General features: G+C 41.0%; 2 protein-coding genes across 6 annotated transcripts in view; one reads left to right on the top strand and one right to left on the bottom strand.

The window, feature by feature from the left end:
• Window positions 1-22,272, bottom strand: part of MCPH1 (microcephalin 1) — a 228,769-nt gene that overhangs the window by 81,549 nt on the left and 124,948 nt on the right. The gene's annotated exons all lie outside the window — the stretch shown is intronic.
• Window positions 1-22,272, top strand: part of ANGPT2 (angiopoietin 2) — a 79,232-nt gene that overhangs the window by 31,259 nt on the left and 25,701 nt on the right. Inside the window, exons 3-5 of the mRNA XM_032772648.2 lie at window positions 3,500-3,621; window positions 10,540-10,772; window positions 13,684-13,814. Of these exons, the coding sequence (XP_032628539.1) occupies window positions 3,500-3,621; window positions 10,540-10,772; window positions 13,684-13,814 (486 nt within the window). The remainder of the gene's footprint in view (window positions 1-3,499; window positions 3,622-10,539; window positions 10,773-13,683; window positions 13,815-22,272) is intronic.

Below are 22,272 nucleotides of genomic sequence, written 5' to 3'. Positions count from 1 at the left end.
CACAAGGGTCACAGCCTGGATGTGCTCCTGTATCCTGTATTATTTGGCTTCAGCTGGTAGCTCACTCAATCTGAGTAACAAGTTTATCGCTTTTTCTAGTTAGTGTTTGTTCGTAAGAAAGTAAAGCGTTCTTACACGAATGCATGGGTTTCTCATAGTGTGGTCTCTAATCATCCTCATCTGACATATTCCACGTCCAAGTTACTATCAACTCTAGGGAAGACAATATACTGCATTATAGTCTCCTGTTTCCTGCTCAACACTGGGCAAAATCGGATAGGATTAGCTACTAGGTGCACTTTTGTCAAAAAAAGTTCTTTAATGCAGTGAGTGCAGACATATGATCATTGCGAGGAAAAAGTGTAAAATATATGCTGCCCTTCTAGGCCAAGGCAGTGGATTAGCAGAGCACGCTTTCTGACTTCAGACATCTCTGTAGCACTGATTGCAAGCAGATAAGTCTCAAACATATGGATCCAGGCAGTAAAAGCAATTGGAGGCTCACCTGGGCTTTGCAGAAAGGGTGCAGGTGGGTTCAGAGGCAGAAGATCCGTCCTCGTAGCCAAAATGTTGCAACAACCAAGCAAAGTACTAACAAATTTCAACAGGACTTTAAAAATAAAGTGGAAACCTCTTTACCAAGCTGCTGCTGCACCCCCTGTAACTCTCTGCCTCTTCAACTCCTCCCTGCTCCTTCCTGTTTCCTGTCCTTTCAGACTCCCAACAGCCAGTGATCCCAGTTCTAATAATTACAAGCAACATCTATATACCACAATGTCATAAGTACATATCTATGATTTCACTGTGGGATGAATCATAAGAAGATTAAATGAGTGGAAAAAAGGCTGAGTTATTAGAGGAAACTACTGGAAAAAGTAAATGGCAATTTTTTTTCTAGTTCACTTAAGTGTGAAAGTCCCACTTCAAGTATAGGTCTTTAAAAGAAACTGAGAAGTTCCCATACTGTAAGTGGAAAATCTTTTCAGAATTCCTGCACTGGTTAAGGCTCAAGTCAACTGTATCCACAAGTATGGTCACTACTGAATAACCACATACCTTCTTTTATCTCATTGCTATAGTTAAAAAAAAAAATTTAACAATTATTACCACACAATAAGTGACACACATTTTTCAAAGTGAATTAATTTAAAGGTGTAGCATTAATTATTGCTCTAATTGAAAAGTATTTGTTCTGCTAACAGCCAAATCTTCAAAAACTGATTTTTTCTAAATGCCTCAGCAAACAAACAGTTCTAAATTGTAGAGTAAGATATAGAAGGATAAATCCTGGATTGAACTAAAATTGTATTGTGTATTTTGTAACTTCTGTTAACATGGTAGGCAAATTCAGATATGTATTTCTATAGTAGATATTTAAAATGTTTAGCATTTATATAATGCTTCATATGTTCAAAGTACTGTACAAATATTTACTAAAATATTCACAGCACATACTGCTATTTATAGATATTGTCTGGTTATTTGGAAGAGTAATTTGTCACCTACAGTATATATTTGTTTGAACCTGCATGGTAAACTGATGGCTCCAGTCAGAAGCAAGTTAAATACATCTTTATGGCTTTATCACTAAGAATCACCATGAGATTCAAAGATCCCCATGTTTTTTCACTTGCTGGGAAAATATTTGTATCCACTCACAATAAAGTCTTTACAGAAATTACCCAGCTAGGAAAAAGACTGTCACTGCAACTTTCTTTCTCTGAAATTACTGTTGAGTAGGTTAAAAGCTTAATTAATAGCAGAAGGAGATTAACCATACAATTGCTCTCTCAAGGACACTCATTCTTTGGCAATAATTCTCAATTACACTTAAGTGTGAAATCATGTCCTGAATGACTGTTTAACATGAAGGATGTGAGTAATCAATTCTTCCTGTCAACTAAAGCCAGATCCCGATGAACTAAAAAAGCTATTCTAAACCAGAAAACTGACATTGTCTAGAAAACACACATAAGAACGTAACATAACAAAGCAAAACTGATCTTCCACGCCACATCACAATACTATTGTTTTTTTTCAGTGGTAGATGTAATTCTGAATAAAAAGGAACTTAGATAAGGAAACGGTTTACTAAAACTGAAATCATGGAATGAGTCTATTAAAAATTTGGTCACATGGTGAACAATTCAATCCAAATGATGTTTTTCACTTCTAGAGACACCTGTGACATTCTGGTCCCATTGAAGTCAAAGGCAATATTCCCAAGGACTTCAGCATGGCCAGGATATGACCACCCATATTAAAAGAAAATGCTTTATATATTCACACCAGAATGGGAAAAATCTTACACAGGAAATCATTCTTTAAAGAGCAAATACAATAAATACTCCTGAGGGAATTCTGTCTCCCAAAATTTTAAATTCTGCACCTAAAAATTCTGCAGGGGATCTAGGTGAAGGTGGTTGGGGCTCCGCGGGGCAGTCTGGGTGTGGGGTCCAAATGCTGGAGGAGTGGGGCTTGATGGGGTGGGGGTCCAGGTGCAGCTGGCTGGGGATCAGCGAGGTGAGGGGCTTGGAGGGGTCCAGATATAGCAGGGTAGGGTTTGTCAGGGTGAGGGTTTGATGGGCCTGTGTAGCGGGGGAGCCCCAGCTGCCGCTGAGGGGACACCACATACCTGACTCCTGCTTCCCCCACGATTCCCCTATCCCCTTTTCTTCTCCATCTCACTCCCATATTTCCCTCCCCCTGCCCTCTTCCCCCTCCTTCTTTCATTCCCAGCGGGCACACACTGATGCACAGAATAGAAAATAGGAAGGCTCCCAACACACAGAAGGGGATCACGACTGGCACTAGGACCAAGGAGGCGAAGTTCAGCTGCAGAGCCAGTGGCAGAATGGGGGGAGGTGAGGAGCAGACGCACGAGCCCCTGTGCCCCCCTCCCCCATGCCTCACTTCTGTTTGGAGGGGGGCAACCCCCCCCAACTGCGCCCATGGTCGCCTCCTGCCCAAGCTGCTTTCTTCAGGGAAACACAGGAAATCTGCAGGGGACAGGGGTGTTTTCTGCAGGCATGCAGTCACTCTGAATCCCCCCAAGAGTAAATAAATTTCAAATACTGATTCTCATCTACCTCATTAGAAAGCTAATGGACAAAGTAATTTTGAAACACTGATTCACAAATGTGGTTTATAAAACCACCACTGAAACATTCCTCAGGATAAAGATAAGTGGAAATATAAATTATGATTCATTTTTTTAATGGTCAAACAAAAAACTACAGTAATTCTGAGCATTTTCCATTATAACCATAATTAATGTATTTATGCCCAAATCAGAGAGAGAGAGTGTGTGTGTGTGTGTATATATATATGCATGCACATGTACAAATTATATGACAAAAATACATATTTTTATTTTATTTTCTACATGTAATAATTAGTGATTCTAGAATAGGATTAAATTATAACTAGACAAAAAAACATAGCTTAGGTTTTCAAAGTTGCTTATTTATTTATTTATATTTTATTTTATTTTATTTAGGTATTAAATCAGACAACAAGACTTGAACTTCAGCTTCTGGAACACTCTCTTTCCACCAACAAATTAGAAAGGCAGATTTCAGATCAAACCAGTGAAATAACTAAGTTGCAAGAAAAAAACAGGTAAGATAGCTGTTCCTCTCCAGCATGCTAGATTGTCCTTTTAATATTGTTTTTCTGCATGAAAACATTTCTCTTCCAAAATGATACCTCAGTGGTTGTGCCTGACTTAGAGAACCTTTACTCAATTAAGAAATAATAAGGGGAAATCCTTTTTTTTAGTAAGCATAAAATAATAAAGCTGGAATGAGATGAGCAGAGCAAAAAAAACAACAAAAACCCCTGGAACCTCTGTATTCTCTAACTTACATAAATTGTCATTGTGGTGTTATTGCCTAAATTAAGTCTCAAGCTAACTATTCTACCACTTTTCTACTGAAATAGTAATTTTTAGAAAACATCTACTAAAACATTCTCCAAAGAAAAATGATGTAAAAACTGAAATTTCCAGAACCCTCTAATTTTATAAATAATTAGTTTTGTTCATGAATTCTTGCGCCTCAAAAGCGTAAATGTATTATTGTAAATACAAACCTTCAGTTTTGCATTGCCTTTGTATACAACTATTAGTATTAGCTACACATTTATTATGCAATGTTAAAGATTAATGTTGGATAACTGATTTATTTCAGTAGTGATTTCCTGAGTGCTGGCTGGTGAGTCTTGCCCACATGCTCAGGGTTTACCTGATCGCCATATTTGGGGTCAGGAAGGAATTTTCCTCCGGGGCAGATTGGCAGGGGCCCTGGAGGTTTTTCGCTTTCCTCTGCAGCGTGGGGCATGGGTCACTTGCTGGTGGATTTTCTGCAGCTTGAGGTCTTCAAACCACGAATTTGAAGACTTCAATAACTTGGAAATAGGTTAGGGGTTGTTATAAGAAGTGGATGGGTAGGTTCTGTGGCCTGCTTTGTGCAGGAGGTCAGACTAGATGATCATTGGTCCCTTCTGACCTATGAGTCTATGATTTCCCACTCCGTGTACTATAAAAATCGCTTAAATACAACATTTTCAGTTTGATTGTTAGTTTCCCATGATCATAAAAGGGAAATACCATTGTGTGCAGTGAATCCAGTAAATGTGCAAACTCAGACATCTTCTTTAGGACTAAATAAAGCAACTACAGGATTAACATAAAAACAGACCAGGACACACCAACTGAAAGTGGTACCATGACCTCTAGAAGACAAAATAAGAACATAAGAACAGCCATACTGGTCAGACTAAGGTCATCTAGCCCAGTTACCTGTCTACCAGTGTGACCAATGCCAGGTACCCCAGAGGGAGTGAACAACGGGTAATGATCAAGTGATCTCTCTCCTGCCATCCATTTCCACTCTGACACTATCAAACCATTAGCATCCTGGGGCGAGATGCGCCATTAATGGATCTAACCTCCATGAATTTACATTCTCATTTTAAAACACGTATATGTCTAGACTTTCACAACCTCCTCAGCAAGGAGTTCCACACGTTGCCTGTGTGAAAGAAGAACTTCTTTTTTATTTATTTTAAACCTGGCGCATTAATGTCATTGTGTGCCTTTAATTCTTGTATTAATGGGGAATAAGTAATAATTTTCCTTATGTTAGTACTTATCTCACAAACATCCATGTGATTTTTTATACTTCTATCATAATTCCCTCCTTAGTCATCCCTCATATTTCCCCAAGCTGAAAAGTCTATCCTTTAATCTCTCCTCATATGGGACTTGTTCCAAACCCCTAATCATTTTAGCTGCTCTTCTCTGAACCTTTTCTAGTGCCAGTATATCTTTTTTGAGATGAGAAGACCACATCTGTATGCAGTATTCAGGATGTGGGTGTAGCATTGATTTATATAAGAGCATTAATATATTCTCCGTCTTATTCTCTGTCCCCTTTTTAATGATTCCTAACATCCTGTTTGCTTTTTTGACTGCCTCTGAACATTGCGTGGACGTCTTCAGAGAACTATCCATGATGACTCCAAGATCTTTTTCCTGATTCGCTGTAGCTAAATTAGCGCCCATCATATTGTATGTATAGTTGGGGTTATTTTTTCCAATGTGCATTATCTGCACATTGGAAAAAGTCTGCAGCTATCCCTTCACTGCTACAATGATCAATGCCCCCACAACACAGCCTTTCATAATCCAGGGGTCATACGCATGCCTATTATATGTGATATACCTCATCCAGTGCACTAAATGCCCCAACGACTATGGGTGAAACCAGATAATCACTAAGCCCTCGAATGAACTCACATAGGTAAATGATAAGACAAAAGCACCATATCACCTACTAGTGAACATTTTTCACAAAGCAGTCACTCTATATCTGACCTCTCAGTCTTCATCCTCAAAAGAACCCCGCACAACACCTTCAAAAGACGAGTCAGGGAGCTTAAATCAATAACTTTGCTAGTTACTAAAAATCGCGGTCTTAATAAAGACGCTGGATTTATGGCTTATTACAACAATCAGTAACCCACTTTTTGTCCTATGATTACAGTGGTGTAAATGGCCACTTCACCTTCAATGGTCCCTTAGAATACATGCTAACTACTCATGCTAAACTATATGTTCGACCTTCTATTTAGCTATGACACTGAGTATCTTTCCCAGACCTCAGAAAGAGCTCTGTGTAGCTCAAACCTTGTCTCTCACCAACAAAAGGTGGTCCAATAAAAGATATTACCTAGCATTCTCCAAATATCCTGGGACTGACAACACTACAACACTGCATATAAAAACATTGTCACACACCCCCAATCTATTGCCTGCTCACTTTCTGTCATACCTCTCTCTCTTCCTCTTTGAAAGTTATTTAGAAAGGAGTTGAAATGGGCTCAGCAATGCATTTTAATGCTATTGTTGTCATGTCATGACAGTTCTCATAATGAATACACAGCGTCCTTTGTTAGAATGATATATTACTTTAGAGACAAGGTAGCCAACAACTAATGAATGGACTGGCCCACATATAACACTGCTCTACAGCCAAAATGCTTCTGAAATAAATGTAGTCAAACTTTACTAATTCTGGGTCACTGAGAACGAAAATGATGCTTAAAATTGTTGATTGGCTCTAGTCTAGCTGTTGGGGCTCTACGACTACAGCAGTGGATATCTCCTGGCAGGTGCATATTTCAGGGTTCATGTTCCGTGACCTGGTCAAAAGGAATCTTGTCCCATTCTTCTGCATGGCGACAGTGATCTTGTGCCCTGCAACAACATGATGGTGGGACGAGCCCCTCAACCATCATTCCACAGTCCAGATGAGTGGAGACTGTTCATTGATTCATCGAAGAACGAGTCTTTAAAAGCTAAGTTTGCTGCATAATGGCAATGTCTGCCATCAATTCCAGTGGTCATTCGCAGTTCCATATGAAAGGAAACTATGACTAACAGAAACAACATTTTGAGGTGCATAAACTATGACCACATCAGTGGCAAGCTTGTGGCGATTTGAAGTGTTTTGCTGCTCTCTTGGCTTGGTCTGCAAGACTGGATACACAAGTACAGCGTTTCTCTACGAATGGGATTCGTGCCAACAGATTCCCGCTACAGTCAAGAAAGACTGGCTACTTCCGACAGTCATATGGAGCCTGGGAGGAAAAGTGTTCAAGCATCCACCACTTGTAATCAAGGAAGATTTTGTTACCTCACCCTTACACATGAAGCTGGGTCTGATGAATGAAACTTTGTCTAAGGCCATGTGACAAAACACAAGACAGCTTCAAGTACCTCCATGGCAAAATTTCCAAGGTTAAAGTGAAGCAAAGATAAAGAGGTGTCTTGTTGGCCTCAGATTCGTGAACTTCTTTTGAGATGAATGCATTTGACGATGCACTGCGTGGCAATGGAAAAGACGGCATGGAAAGCCTTCCAGTTATGACAATACATTTCTCGGAAACAACAAGCAGACCAATTGACAGGTGTTGGTGAAAACCTCCCAGGCATGCAAAAGCCTTGGTTCAACATGTTCCACTAGATCCATTTTTGCACTCTCGTCTAGATTTTTTCCACTCGAACTGCGAGCAAGTGAGCGAAAGCATGGCGAGCAGCGACTTTTCAACCAGGACAGTAGCGTTCCATTGTTGCAATCAGGGCAATGGAGCCCATCAATGCTTGCAGACTATGCTTGGAACAGGGACAAGCGATGCTCCATTTATGAATACAAGAGACAGCCAAGAAGTGCCGACTAGACACTGAATAGGTATAAACGTACATAATAGTTTTTTGCCTTTTGTTTCATATACATTTATTTAATAGACCCTTTGTGCTTGATTTTTAAAGTGTTACATAACAGGACAGGTGAAATATCATCATGTAAAGCAACCATAAACACATGAAAAGACCTAGTTTTACAATTTATGATTAAACTCTACTATCTACACAATATACATAGACATAAAACGTAAAAATTTAAATATCTTAGAAACAGTAGCCAATCAGTTGTTTTAATTGTCATATTTGAATTCAGCACATCAAAATACATAATAAATACCAAATTTTATCTCTGAAGCAGACGAATTCTCAAAAATTGTAGACCAGTGTAATAAGACAGGCAGTGGGCCATCTTATCAGCCTTGTTTTTACTGCGTGGCCTGCGGAGCCTATTGGGCCAGGAGGGCCCTAAAGCATCAGCTCTGAGCTCACTGCAGGGCCAGGACACAACAAGCTTGACTGCACCTTCTCCCTACCAGCCAGCCTAAATATAAAGGGCATAGCCAAGTAAAGATGTCTAGGTTTAAAAGAACCTATGTCAGACAGGAAACCACATCTTGGTTAAACAATACTTGGGAAGTCACAGGTGATATCTTCATGTGAAAAGAGGTTGTTCTCGTAAACGTTTCAAAAGTGCCTAAGTAACTTAAACGCCTAAGTCTCATCATCAAAAATGACTAGACATTTAGCAGCGTGAGTCCCACTGACTTGCAGTGAGACATAGGGATAATCTACACTGGGAATTTACAGTAGCATAGCTGTATCTATCAGAGGTCTGAAAAATCCGCACACCTGAGAGATGCAGCTATGCCAAACTGAACCCTGATGAAGACAGCACTAGTGCTGCTGTAGCAGTTTAAGTGTAAACATATCATGTTTTGTTTACCATGCTTAATTTACATGAGAGACAGGGATAGGCGAATATGCACTATGGGTCTGGCAGAAAACCTGCACGCTAACTCTGCTTTGAAGGCCGGGGTCCTGTTCTCAAAGGGCACTGCGACATCCACCATGATAATCTTCTTCCGGTACTCATTGGTGATGACGATGTCTGGTCGCAGTTGGCTGTTAGTTCCGGGGGTGGAGGAATTCACAGCAACCTTCCCTACAGGTGGTGGGTTGGCTCTGATCAGGCGATCTTGGATAGTGTTGTGTCGCAGCTGCCAGGCTTTGGAATGGGGCTTGCAGCTACTTACTATCCAGCCTAACCCAATCAAACCTTATCTCATCTCAGCTTAAAGAAAAGTTGTGTTTTTGTCTGTTAACACAGGGCTATCCAGGTGCAGAGTCAGATCACTGCCAAAGATTACTGCTACCATTTCTAATCCATTATATTGGGGAGGAGATGATCTTATTCAGGCCCCTGGCTCCCAACCACTCCATTTGCTGAAAGCTAGAATTAAAATCCAGCCATTATCCTTGCCCTCTTCCACATCCAATGGTTGCCCAGCAAAGGTGCCATAGTTTTTGCTTAACCAGCTTCATTCACCACATTGTCATATTAATCGTCTCTGAAGGGTGTTATCGGGGGACAAAACTAGTTTCTCATATGAACAATGCATAACTGTCAAACCTCAAAAGTTTATTTTAGTTTCAAATAGTAAACAATTTGGAGATGAATCTAAAAGTAGCAATAGCAGAATACTTTAGTCTACATCAAAACCATATTTTTCAACGAGAAAAAAAAGTTGGACAGACATGTTTTAACATTTGTGTTTGCTGCCCTGTTATATTTGTGTTTGCTTCCTGAAGACTTTATATGCCAGCTATCTACAAACAAGAATCTTTATCCAATAGGAGCAAAGTAAATATTTAATTTTAAAATGTCACTATAATTTTTCACTACAGTTACCAGACCTGAGATCACCACAGCATTACTGAAACATGTCAGAATGATCTGAATACTGGAAGTATTATTTCTTATCTTTCCAGCATTCAGTTTATCCCTTAATTAATAAACAAACAAACAAACACACACACAACCAAACCAAACCCAACCCAAAACTCTTATGTTTTAAATAAACACTGTGAAATATTTGATCAACATCAGAGAAAGTTACATCCTTTTAACCTTCTCCCTCTCCAATTCTGGAAAAGGCAACAAGCACACTTTCAGTAATTATATATTCATAGCTTTTCCAACTATAACAGTCAGATCTAATTTCTATTGTTGAGGCCAAAGAAGTATTTTATTAAAAAACTGGAGAGAAAATAGAAAGTTGAATAGGTTTGATATTTAAATGGGTCACTTATTCTAATGATAAAGGTCTCTGAGGCTAGCTTTTCCTTAAATTACTGAAGAGAAAAGTATTATTCAAGGCACTTGAATAACCATAAATAATAGTTACTCTAGGTTTAAATCAGTTTCCTGTCTGATTCTCCTACTACCCTCAAGAGAGATTGTTTTCCTTTCAAGTCCAGAATTATATTTTTCCCTTCATACTACCAAATATCGTGGAAAACATAAGAGTTATTATGGTGTATGAACTGGCAATACTGAGCATACTATACAATGGCCAAAAAGTTGTTCATTTATTTGACTAATAGAGCAGATTATAGTTATGTAATGCATCAAACAAAGCATATGTCAACTAAACACAGTTCATGGTGTTCTGCATGACACTGCGTGTATAACATTCTCTGCAGAATCCAGTTAGAAAAAGTCAGAGTAAAAATATGTTAAGATGGAAAATAACTTCTATAACAGGCTTAATAGTCTTCAGCTAAAAACCACAGAAATGCTCAGTTGACCCTAATTATATTCTTTTTATTAGCTTTCTAGAAAAAAAAGTCCTTGATATGGAAGACAAGCATACACTTCAGCTACAATCAATCAAAGATGAAAAAGATCAACTTCAAGTACTAGTATCCAGACAAAATTCTATAATAGAAGAACTAGAGAAACAGTTAGTCACTGCTACGGTAAACAATTCAGTTATGCAAAAACAGCAACATGATCTGATGGAGACTGTTCACAACTTGCTTACTATGATAGCTACACCAAACTGTAAGTGAAGCATAAACACTATTATATCAGCTGAATAGCACTCACTAACTTTGTGTATCCTACATGTTCTATCTTCTCCCCACCTTAGCATCTCAAAAATGCATTTATGTTTTATATTGTCAAAGTCCTGCATCAATGAATTGTTTGACTTGCTATAATATTTAAGACTTATCCTGAAGAGGTAAGCCCATTAGCCACAACCTTACCCTCTCTCCACCCTTTCCCCCTCTAAATCCCACCCAAACCAAAACAAATATCCCATACATTTGCTTTCAACAATATCTTGTTTAGCTTCTGCGAGTTATATTGCTTTGCTTTGCCAGACCAGTTCCCAGTAGGCATCCCTGTTGAGTTTGACAAGTGTCACATAGTCTCAACATGGCACAAACATCTGGCAGCCTTGTCAAACAACTCTCGTCCAAGCCGGATCCTGGCACATCCAGCTGGGCTGCCAGCAGGGTTTGTAGTTTCTCTTCCTGAGGACAGCTGCGGGCACAGGCTTTGTGGGCACTGGCTTTGTTGGCACCGGTAACCTCTCTGTCTCCTCCTTTCAGTTCCCCAGGTTTGAGCAAGGAAGGAATAGCCAGGATAGGCCGCTGAAGATGAGGGGTTCAATATTAGCCCAAGGCTCCCTCAGGACCCCAACACACAGACAGCATGCATCTACACCCTTGACAACTCCACCTAGACTTCCCAACCCCTCCCCATATACCCTAGAACTCACTCACCTCAGCACTCGAATCCCTCAGCCCCACCCATCTATGCTAACCATAGCTGGCAAGATGTGTGTGCTCTATGTCCAACCCTACCAGTATTTGGGGATGGGTGCATTGACCAGATGCTGAAATTTATGGCTATATGCAAATTATTTCCAAGACAGACTATAGAATCTTTGTTCTTTAGGTTGACAGGGGCTGGAAATACAGTGCAGCATGCATAGCCTCTAAATTTATGCTGTCTGAAATTACCACACACACAGTTTAAAACAAGTGTTTTCAGTACAATTGAAAGTACAGTGTGGATGACTTCAGTATTCTCAATTCAGCAATCTCCACAGAACCCAAATTTGCTTTTAACTTTTAGCTACCATAAATAGTTTGAGCCTACACTTTTACCTATGTAAAAAGTTGCAGCTCAAAAAGAATTTCCAGTGCATTCTAAATATTTATTGTTAAATTAAAATTAAAACTGTTTAAGAGTATTTTCTTTTATTATTGAAAGTAAAAGTTTAAAAATCTAACCTTATTTTTCACATTTTACACTGTTTCTCTATCTAAGCTGACTGCAATATAGAAAATAATGAAAACAGTCTAGTTTAGTTGATTTGTAGTAATTTCTCTTTGCATTTCTCAAGCACTAGGCACAATGCTTCAAAGTCTGATTACAAATACAAGCAATTAATTTTTAAAGAAAAACATTTCTCAAAAAACAATCTTGAAGACGTATCTATGATTGTCAATTTTTTAAAGAAACCAAACCCCAAACTTTAGCCCTATAGCACCTGATAGTATCTCATTGAATACCATTCCTGAAGCTATGCACATTCCTGCTGATGTTATCTGTTATGCTAGTGAACAAATAAGTAAACAAGTCAAAGTCATGTTGGCTACAGAACCATGAAACCTGGAGTGGAAAAAATAATGACTGCCAACAAGACAAAATCAACAGGGGAAGCTTCTCAGCTAGCTTACAAACAATAGAGTGTGGAAAAGCAATTATAAAGTTGAATGTGTTCTTTTTATATTTGTGGTAAACTAACTATGTAAGCAGGTAAACTGATAAATAAGCTGAAAAGAATAAAAAATAATGCTAGTATTATTTACACACATTTACAGGTGGCTTATCATTGTAGTGTGTGGCCACATTCCTCTCTGAATCAAAAATAGGGAACATATACTCTACTGCCCCAACACAGCATTCACCCCAAAACTATCAAATATAGATATCAGCTAGTTGACTAAATGCCAGGAAATTCCAAACCCTCTATCAACAAAGAAGAAGATACATTTTAGATTGTGTTTTAAAACATGGCCAGGCGTAGGCACATATGTAAGAGAAAAAAAAAAATTACATCAACAAATTCCAGAACTGAGGAACTCTCACTGAGAATGCTCTGAGCTTCACCCTTTAACACACAGAAGCGGTCATACTGAGTTCAGAGACTGTATGTTGCATACTATCTGAAACTTCTGACTGGCAGTTATGGGTAACCCCAGATATATGTATACTATGAAGAGACCTATCTCTGCAAGCAAAGAACGTATTGCTGTACTGGCTAACAGGCTATGTTTTTGAACTCTAATTCATCAAAAAGAACATAGTTTCTGGTGTAGACCAGCTCCATTTGCCCCCATCAAAAAGATACTGTACTAACTGATTTCAGTTTAAGAAAAAGCTCGTTTATGATTCAGACATCTTGCTGACCTGAAGACATTGGCTTACTTATAAGATCACCACAAAGGCGTCTTTGTATTTACATATGGAATAATATGAAAGGATGTACATATAGATGTACAGATATCTTTGTACATGTTAGTAACAGTTTGTAATACAGATAGCATCAAATTCTCTAAAGAAAGTTGAAACTGCTAAACTGAAGGAAAAAATATGCCTATGTTATTCTATTCAAGCATGCAAATAGGTGTAAAGGAATTGATACTTATCAAGCAGTTATGTTTGTATCTGAATATGAAAAAGCAAATTATCACTAGCATGTTAAGCTAATTTCCTCTGAAATTAGGGCAGGGCAGAAACCTACTTCAGGACTGCAAAGTCAATATACTGTTACTTCATTACATCGTTAATTACTATTACATCATGGTAACCTTCTCTCAGAAAAGAACTTGAGCTCAGAACTATTTATCTATTTTTCTATTCTTATATCCCTTCAATGTCTTTATTTCATTTATAGCAGCCAAGAACAACTTTGTGGCTAAAGAAGAACAAATCCATTTCAAAGACTGTGCTGAAGCATTCAAATCGGGACTTACAACCAGTGGAATCTACACCTTAACAGTTCCTAATAGTGCAGAAGAAAAAAAGGTAGTGTGTTCCCAAAGCCTGTAACTCTAATTGTGCAGTACCAAATTAACTGTTAAGAAGATTAATTTATCTAGCAAATAAGATATTTTAAATCCAAATGGGGTAACCAGTCTTTTAAACTAATATTTTCTTCACGTTTGCTAATGGCAGCTTATCACTCCTCCATATGGAAATTACTTCAGCTGAATTACGGTGCTTCGTTTGAACTCTGTGGAAAAAAAGCACTTCAAGTGAAATCTTGGCTGCACTGAAACAAATGGGAGTTTTACCATTAACTTCAGAGGGGACAGGATTTCACCCCTCATTTCCACAAGAACAGTACAGTACTAAACTAATGCTACTGATACTGTAAGGTTCTGCCTCAACATCTCTCTGTTACATACACAACAAAACAGCTCTGTATATATGCAAACAGACAGCTCAATGCCACAGCATAACTGCCTGGGAAAAAGTAAAAGGTCTGGTCTACACTAACCCTTATTCTCTGGCAACAAAAACAAACAAAACCCACCCAAAAAAACGTATCCTTAATAACACTGGTGGGGCTACCCAGGAGGTAAAAGAATGCTAGTGTAGACAAACTACAGTATTATCTCAGAGTTATGGACACCTCAGGAATAGAGGTTGTCCATAACTCCGAAATGGTCCATAACTCTGAACAACACCTTATGGACTTCAGCCGGGGGGACCAAGGGAGAGTTGGTCCTGCAGCCGCAGGGTTCGGGCACAGGGTGCAGTTGGGGCTTCTGCCCCTAGGGGCCCACTGGGGCTCCTGGTCAGGGGCTCAGGGCTTCTGCCCCCTGGGAGCACCAGGGATTGGGGCTTCAGCCCCACAGCTCCATTCCTGGCTTCAGCTGGGTAGTGGGGGCGCTGCATATCTGGGCTTTAGTTACTGGGGGCGGGGGGGAGCGCTGGGGCTGAAACCAGCGCTCCCTGCATAGCTAAAGCCCAAGCCCCCGAACCACCACAGAGCTGAAACTGGGAGTGGAGACACAGTGCTGAAGCCCTGATCCCCAACGCGCTCCCACTCCCACACTGAAACTGGGAACAGATCCACAGGGCTGAAGCCACAAGCCCCAGCGCTTCGCCCGGTTTAAAGCCCTGGGAACCGGTGCTCCCAAGGGTCAGAAGCCCCGAGCCCCCACATCCGCCCAGAGCCCTGATTCCCACACGCCTGCAGCTGCAGTCTCAACCCCACGCAGTGGCTGAAGACCCAAGGCAGTACAGTATTTGCTCTGTGTGCATGCGCATGCTGAGGCCTGATTGAGGACTTTTAGTTTCACTGGGTGTCTGGTAGACACTGGTGTGAACTCTGGTGTTCGTATCTTTGAGGTTCTACTGTACTGATGATTTACTAACATAACTTCCACTGTGCTGCAACAGTTAAAATCACTGTATGTATCAGCACACAGCTGTATAACACAACAAGGCTAGCCGCCTCTTCAAATGTACCTGGATCAAACAAGGACAGCAGGCCAGTATAAGCAACCTAAGTTCCCTGTAAGCTGCACGGCTGTGCAGCAGCCTATTTAGCACCGTTCAGGTGCTCAAGGAACCCACCCAGGGACCTGCCAAAGCTAGGGTGCCCCTCCCCCAACCCAGTCCAGCTGCCAACCTGCTGCCGGAGAGGCACCCCTACCCCGCCCCCAACTCAGCCTGCGGCCTGGACCTGCTGCGGCCCGACCCTGGAGTGCCCTGGATCCACTCATGGCTGGAGCAGCCCAGACCCAGTCATGGTTGGGGCAGCCCTCCCCTGGCCCGGACCTGCTGGGGCTGGGGGAGGGGCGCCTATCCTGCAGTCCCAGCCCCAGAGCTCCCATGGTAGAGAGAGGCACCTCTTCCCCACCCAAGCCCAAGTCATAGAATCATAGAATCAAAAGGTTGGAAGGGACCTCATGAGGTCATCTAGTCCAACCCCCTGCTAAAGGCAGGACCATTTTCCCTAAATAATCCCAGCCAGGGTGTGGTCTAGCTGGACTTTAAATAGCTCTAAAGATGGAGATTCTACCACCTCCCTAGGTAACCCATTCCAATACTTCACCACTCTCCTAGTCAGAAAGTTTTTTCTAATATCCAGCCTCGACTTCCGCAACTGCAACTTCAAACCATTGCTCCTTGTTCTGTCCTCCGTCACCACTGAGAACAGCCTAGCTCCCTCCTCCTTGGAGCATCCCTTCAAGTAGTTGAAGGTTGCTATCAAATCCCCCCTTAGTCTTCTCTTCTGCAGGCTAAATAAGCCCAGTTCCTTCAGTCTCTCTTCATAAGTCATGTGCTCCAGTCCTCTAATCATTTTTGTTGCCCTCCGCTGGACTCTCTCCAATTGTTCCACATCCTTTTTGTAGTGTGGCGCCCAAAACTGGACACAATATTCCAGATGCGGCCTCACCAGTGCCGAATAGAGGGGAATAATCACATCCCTCGATCTGCTGGCAACACTCCTACTAATACAGCCCAGTATGTTATTAGCCTTTTTGGCTACAAGAGCACACTGTAGGCTCATGTTCAACTTTCCATCTACCGTAACCCCAAGATCCTTTTCTTCAGCACTGCTACTTAGCCAAACAGTCCCCAGCCTGTAGCAGTGCATGGGGTTTTTCTGTCCTAAGTGCAGGACTTTGCACTTGTCCTTGTTGAACTTCATGAGGTTTCTTGTGGCCCACTTCTCCAATTTGTCTAAGTCTCCCTGAATCCTATCCCTGCCCTCCAGCGTGTCCACCACTCCCCCCAACTTGGTGTCATCTGCAAATTTACTTAATGTGCAATCTATCCCATCATCAAGATCATTAATGAAGACATTGAATAGAACGGGCCCTAAGACAGACCCCTGGGGCACACCACTTGTTACTGGTTGCCAACTAGAGAGTGTGCCATTGATACCTACCCGCTGAGCCCGTTGATTCAACCAATTTTCTATCCACTTCACAGTCCATTCCTCCAACCCATACTTCCTTAGTTTGCTGATGAGAATGCTGTGGGAAACCGTGTCAAAAGCCTTACTAAAGTCAAGGTATACAACATCAACAGCTTTGCCCCCATCCACAAGTCCAGTCATCTCATCGTAGAAAGCAATCAGGTTGGTCAGGCATGATTTACCCTTGGTGAATCCATGCTGACTGCTTCTGATCACCTTGTTTTCCTCTAAGTGTTTCAGGATGGATTCCTTCAGCACCTGCTCCATGATTTTTCCAGGGATTGAGGTGAGACTGATTGGTCTGTAGTTCACTGGATACTCCTTTTTCCCTGTCTTAAAGATAGGTAATATATTTACTTTCTTCCAGTCCTCTGGGACCTCTCCTGTTCGCCATGAATTTTCAAAGATAATGGTCAACGGCTCTGCAATCACATCAGCTAACTCCCTCAGCACCCTCGGATGCAGTTCGTCCGGTCCCATAGACTTGTGCACGTCTAACGTCTTTAAGTAGTCCCTAACCTGACCCTCTATCACAGTGGGCTGCTCTCCTCCTCTCCTCTCTGCGTTCCCCAGTGTAGTAGTCTGGGAGTTGATCCTGCCCGTAAAGACTGAAGTGAAGAAGGAATTGAGTACTTCAGCCTTTTCCATATCTTCCACCACTAGGATACCTGCCTCATTGAGTAAGGGACCTACACCATCCCTAATCCTCTTCTTGTTGCTTACATACTTGTAAAACCCCTTCCTATTATCCTTCACATCCCTTGCTAGTTTCAACTCAAATTGCCCTTTGGCCTTTCTGATTCTATCCCTGCAGGCCCGAGCAATAATCTTATATGCCTCCCCAGTCATCTGTCCAAGCTTCCATTTTTTGTAAGCTTCCTTCTGTCCTACTGATGGGAGTCCTCTCTCCCCGCTGTAGCCTCCCCTGCATCCCAAACCCCTCATCTCAAGCCCCACCCCAGAGCCCACACCCCCTGCACCCAACCCTCTGCCCTTCATTCCTGGCCTCACCCCAGACCCACACACCCAGCCAGAGTCCTCACACCCCTGCATCCCAACCCTCTGCCCCAGCCCTGAGCCCCCTCCTACACTCCAAACCCCTAGGCCCCACCCTCACCCATGAATTTTGTTATGTGCACCAATATGAAGGTGATGTGAAGGAAAAATTAGAGGGAACACTGTAGGCAACTGGAGCATTCTTGCTATAAATACCTCCTCGATTTAGCAGCACCTGCCAGTTCACCAACAGGACTCTCCAACACAATCTTAGGAGCATAAATCCTTTGCCAATAAAGGAAAGCCCAATAAACCATTGATGCTTGTCAGTGGTTGAGGGTGGGGTGGGCCATGGGAAGGGAAGGAAGGCAGGCCTTGCAGTCTTTGTCCCTTTACACAGACCACAGTTCCCTCCAGCCCAGCCCTCTCAGATGGAGAAACGCCTAGCAGTCTACCTTACTCTAAGAAACTGGATGTGGGAGAGTAAATGTAAGTGGCTGCAAGGTGCTGTAGGCAGGCAGAAGCTGCTCAGCATGGATGAACACGCTCATTGGGGCTCAGCCAGTCCAGCTGTGCAGTCAGTGAGGCCTTGTCTACCTAAGAAAACTGTACTAGTTTAACTAAAATATATGACTTTAAACTGAGGCTATGTCTACATTACAAAAAGGTGTTTTCTTAATTCAGATTAGCTAACTCACGTGAGCTAATTTGGGTTGAAACAGTAGTGAAGACATCGCCACACCCCTTAAATATGAGCTGAGTTAAAAGGTAAGTTGCCATGTCTGACCCAAATTAGCTAATGCAAGTTAAGAACACACCTTTTTGTAGTGTAGACATACTGTTAGTTAAATTGGTGCAAACCCCAGCATGGATACATTTATTTTGGTTTAAACCAGGCTTTTTTCAGTTTATTTTAAAAAGATTAGGAATCTGGGGTTTTGCACCAGTTTGATTTAAATCAGTTTCCAAAATCAATTTTAAATCAGTGCAACTGAGGAGGCAGGGATAGCTTAGTGGTTTCAGCACTGGCCTGCTAAACCCAGGGTTGTGAGTTCAATCCTTAAGGGGGCCACTTAGGGATCTGGGGCAAAATTAGTACTTGGTCCTGCTAGTGAAGGCAGGGGGCTGGACTCAATGACCCTTCAGGGTTCCTTCCAGTTCTAGGAGATGGGTATATCTCCATTATATAAAATAACTTCCTCATCTAAACAAGCCCTGACTGAGGGAGGAGGGGTTCTAAAATGGCTCTAAGGATAGCTGGAAGGACTGGCAGAGAAGCAGCTGTGTGGGCTCTGCAGCTTGCAGACAGTTTTGCCAAGAACCACAAGTGCAAGCAGGTCTAGGGATGAAGCAGTATGGTGGAAAAACCCTATAAAATCTGATCAAAATGCAACTGTGTAAAATGTGGGACACTCGAGAGAGGTACCAGAGTCAGTTAAGGGCACTGTACGAAGACAGGATACTGGGCTAGATGGACCTTTGGTCTGACCCAGTAGGGTCATTCTTGTAAGAACAACAGAATTAGGAAGACAGGTAATGCCTGGGTGCATTGCCAAAGAAAACCTGCAGAACAAAACAAAATAAAAATTCAATGAGCATCCACAGGAGTGATGCTGGATTAATGAATATTTTTGTGTTTTGAATTTCCAAGGCAACATTAGGAGTTATTGTGGTATGCTCTTAAGTCCTTTTTTGGCAAATATTTAGACAATGGCAATTGATTGTGTTATATGATTGCACTAATTACTTCAACACTCCTTCCAATCTCTCTCAAATCTCCCTTCAGCCTCTGGATGGAACTTGGCAGCTTTACATATTTTATATCCTCATCTGATTTTTATACACCACAATTTAACAGTGTCTTGGAAGAATACCATCAAGGTCAACTGGTGGACAAGCTGACAATCTGAAAGCACTTGACTGACAGCACAAGTTTAATTTTCAGACTTGCTGCAACAGCACACCCTGCTTTAGGATTTAATCTTGCTGCCATATATTTATAAAGGGAAAAAATATCTAATGAATTCTCATAGCTTTTTTCTATAGTGCATATGGTATTTACAAAATTATCATCAGAAAGCGTACAAAATGAAAGATTAAAAAAGAGGATATTTCAAGACACTAATATGTGAATTGATATATCTATCTTACAAGGAAAATTAAGTAACATGAGATTCCACTGCTGTAATGAAATGAGGGGTAGGGTTGGCATGTTTAAGATACCTAAAAGCAAAGGAAGTTTGCATTCACAACTTCAAATGTTAAAAGAGATGCAAACCACTGAATATGTAAGCACTGGACTACAGCAGTCAGATATTACAGTAAAAGTAAAATTATGGAGACTATGAACAGCTGTTGTGGTCCCATTTTTTTGCCTTTGGTCTTGACTCCACCTTCGGATATAATATATGGGATCATGACTATATGTAGCTTGTAAAACCATGTGTCTGTTAACAGTACACAAGAGAACTGATTTATGACCAGAGAGTTTAATAATATGGCTTAAATTAAAAAATGTTTTAAGTAACTTGTGCATTGTTTCCAGTGTAAGTATTCATAGCATGAGTCACCTGTTTCTTAAAAAAAATACAAAAAACAAAAAAACTTCTGAAATTGTGTGTAAAAAGTCAAAATATACCATCCTTGTGATTAATTACAATCAAACTCTTTAGAATACAAAATGTACTTGACCGTAAAATATTTGCAGGGCTCATATTTTAATATTTAGTTTTGCAATAAATATTTGAACAGAAAGACCTAAGATACTTTGAAGATTTTGAAAACGGAATAATTAGCTATGTTAAAAATGAAAAATAAATTCAGCTTGTGTACTGCAGATGGGGAAAAAAGAGAATAGAACATATATTTTTGTTATTTCTTGGGTGTCAAATTCAAATTTTATTTTATACTACCCCTACATTTTCAGTCTGAGGCAGTTTTGATTGACAATGCATAAAATGAAGTGTCAAGAGAATTCGGGTGTGTGCACGGCAGACCAGGAAACAGAATGAATTCTTTTTATTTGCCAAAGTGCTGCACTACTGTTTGTTTTCATCTGTTCCTCTTATAATACCTTCTGACCTCCCATTGGTTATAAATAATTTCTGTGTAAACCTATATTACTGCAATATTGGTAGATTTCATCATAACACAGAATTAAATAAGTGTAGTATAGAGCTAGGTGGAAAATGGTTTTCTTGACAGAAATTTTTTTGAGATTTTGAAAACGTTCCCTTTCTTCACTGGGATGAAACTGGGACCTGCTGAAGTTTTAGGGTATTCCATTTTATACTCAGTGTTGCCAAACATCCAAAAATTGAGAGTCGAGTCCCCCAAAACAATGACATTGGCTTAAAAATCATGAGACTAAAAAAAAATGTATCCTTTCATTTACCTTCTGGTGTTTGAGCCTTTAGAAGTCACATTTTCAAGTTTTTTCCCCACAGCCATGAAGACTGGAAACCTTTATTTTTTTAAGAAAAGGAAACCTGAGATTCTCAACTAATTGCATGCATCAATATATCTGAAAGCAATCAAATATTGTGCAATGGAGTTGTGAGAATGGCAACATTATATGATTTCAAAAGTCATGTCACTTACAATTTATGAATTTAAATAGCCCTCATTTTCATGTTTTGGTGCTGTGGCTAGTATGTCCAGAATCTCTCCTTTTCCTTGAATGGGAAACTTTGTTCAAGTATTGGACATATGCTAGTGTTTTGTACATGTAGGAAACACTTCAATGGTTGCTGTTTAGTTTATCATTTTACCATAATCTGTTAGGCAAGGTACAGAGTTTAACTCAAATTGCATAATATCCATAGTATCAACTTTTAGGGCTGGATCCTTAAAAAGATTTACACATTTGTTCAACTTTACACACTGAGTAGTCCCACTGACTTCTCACAGTGCGTGAAGTTAGGCTCTTTGGTACAAGGACCTTCATACAGCACCTCATACAATATGGCCCTGATCCTCTGTCCTCTAATGTCACCATAAAACAAATAACTAATAATAATCAAATTTTGTTTCCACACAGTGCCACAGCTCCTAGACCCCTGAGCCATCAAGCAGTTTGTTCACAAAATACATCAAATATGTGCACACATGCATGTGCACACAGACCCAGTTTGCTGTAATCCAAGAGGCTAATATCTTTATTTGTGTTTGGTATCTGTCTGAAGATGCTTGCTGCCTGTCTAAACCTGTATCTGTTTTTCCTGTTTCCAACCAACATTACAGTGGAACCTCAGAGTTACGGACACCTTGGAAATGGAGATAACGCTGAACAAGATGTTACGGACTTCAGCCACTGTGGGGGGAGGAGGTTTGAGACTGCAGCCACGAGTTGGGGGTGGGTGTTAGGGCATCTGACCCTCAGGAGCAGCAGGACTCAGGGCTTTAGATTGGGGGCGGGGGGAGCACTGGGCCTCGGGGCTTCAGCCCCATGGCTCCGCTCCCAGTTTCAGCCTTGCAAGGGGTGCCAGAACTCAGGGCTTCAGCCCTGAATGTCCATTCCTGGCTCTGCCCCATGTGGGGGGGGGGGGGGGG

The sequence above is a fragment of the Chelonoidis abingdonii genome, chromosome 3 (assembly GCF_003597395.2).
Source record: "Chelonoidis abingdonii isolate Lonesome George chromosome 3, CheloAbing_2.0, whole genome shotgun sequence".
NCBI lineage: Eukaryota > Metazoa > Chordata > Testudines > Testudinidae > Chelonoidis > Chelonoidis abingdonii.
The sequence above is the reverse complement of the archived record's forward strand: the minus strand, read 5'-3'. Positions and strand labels throughout refer to the sequence as shown.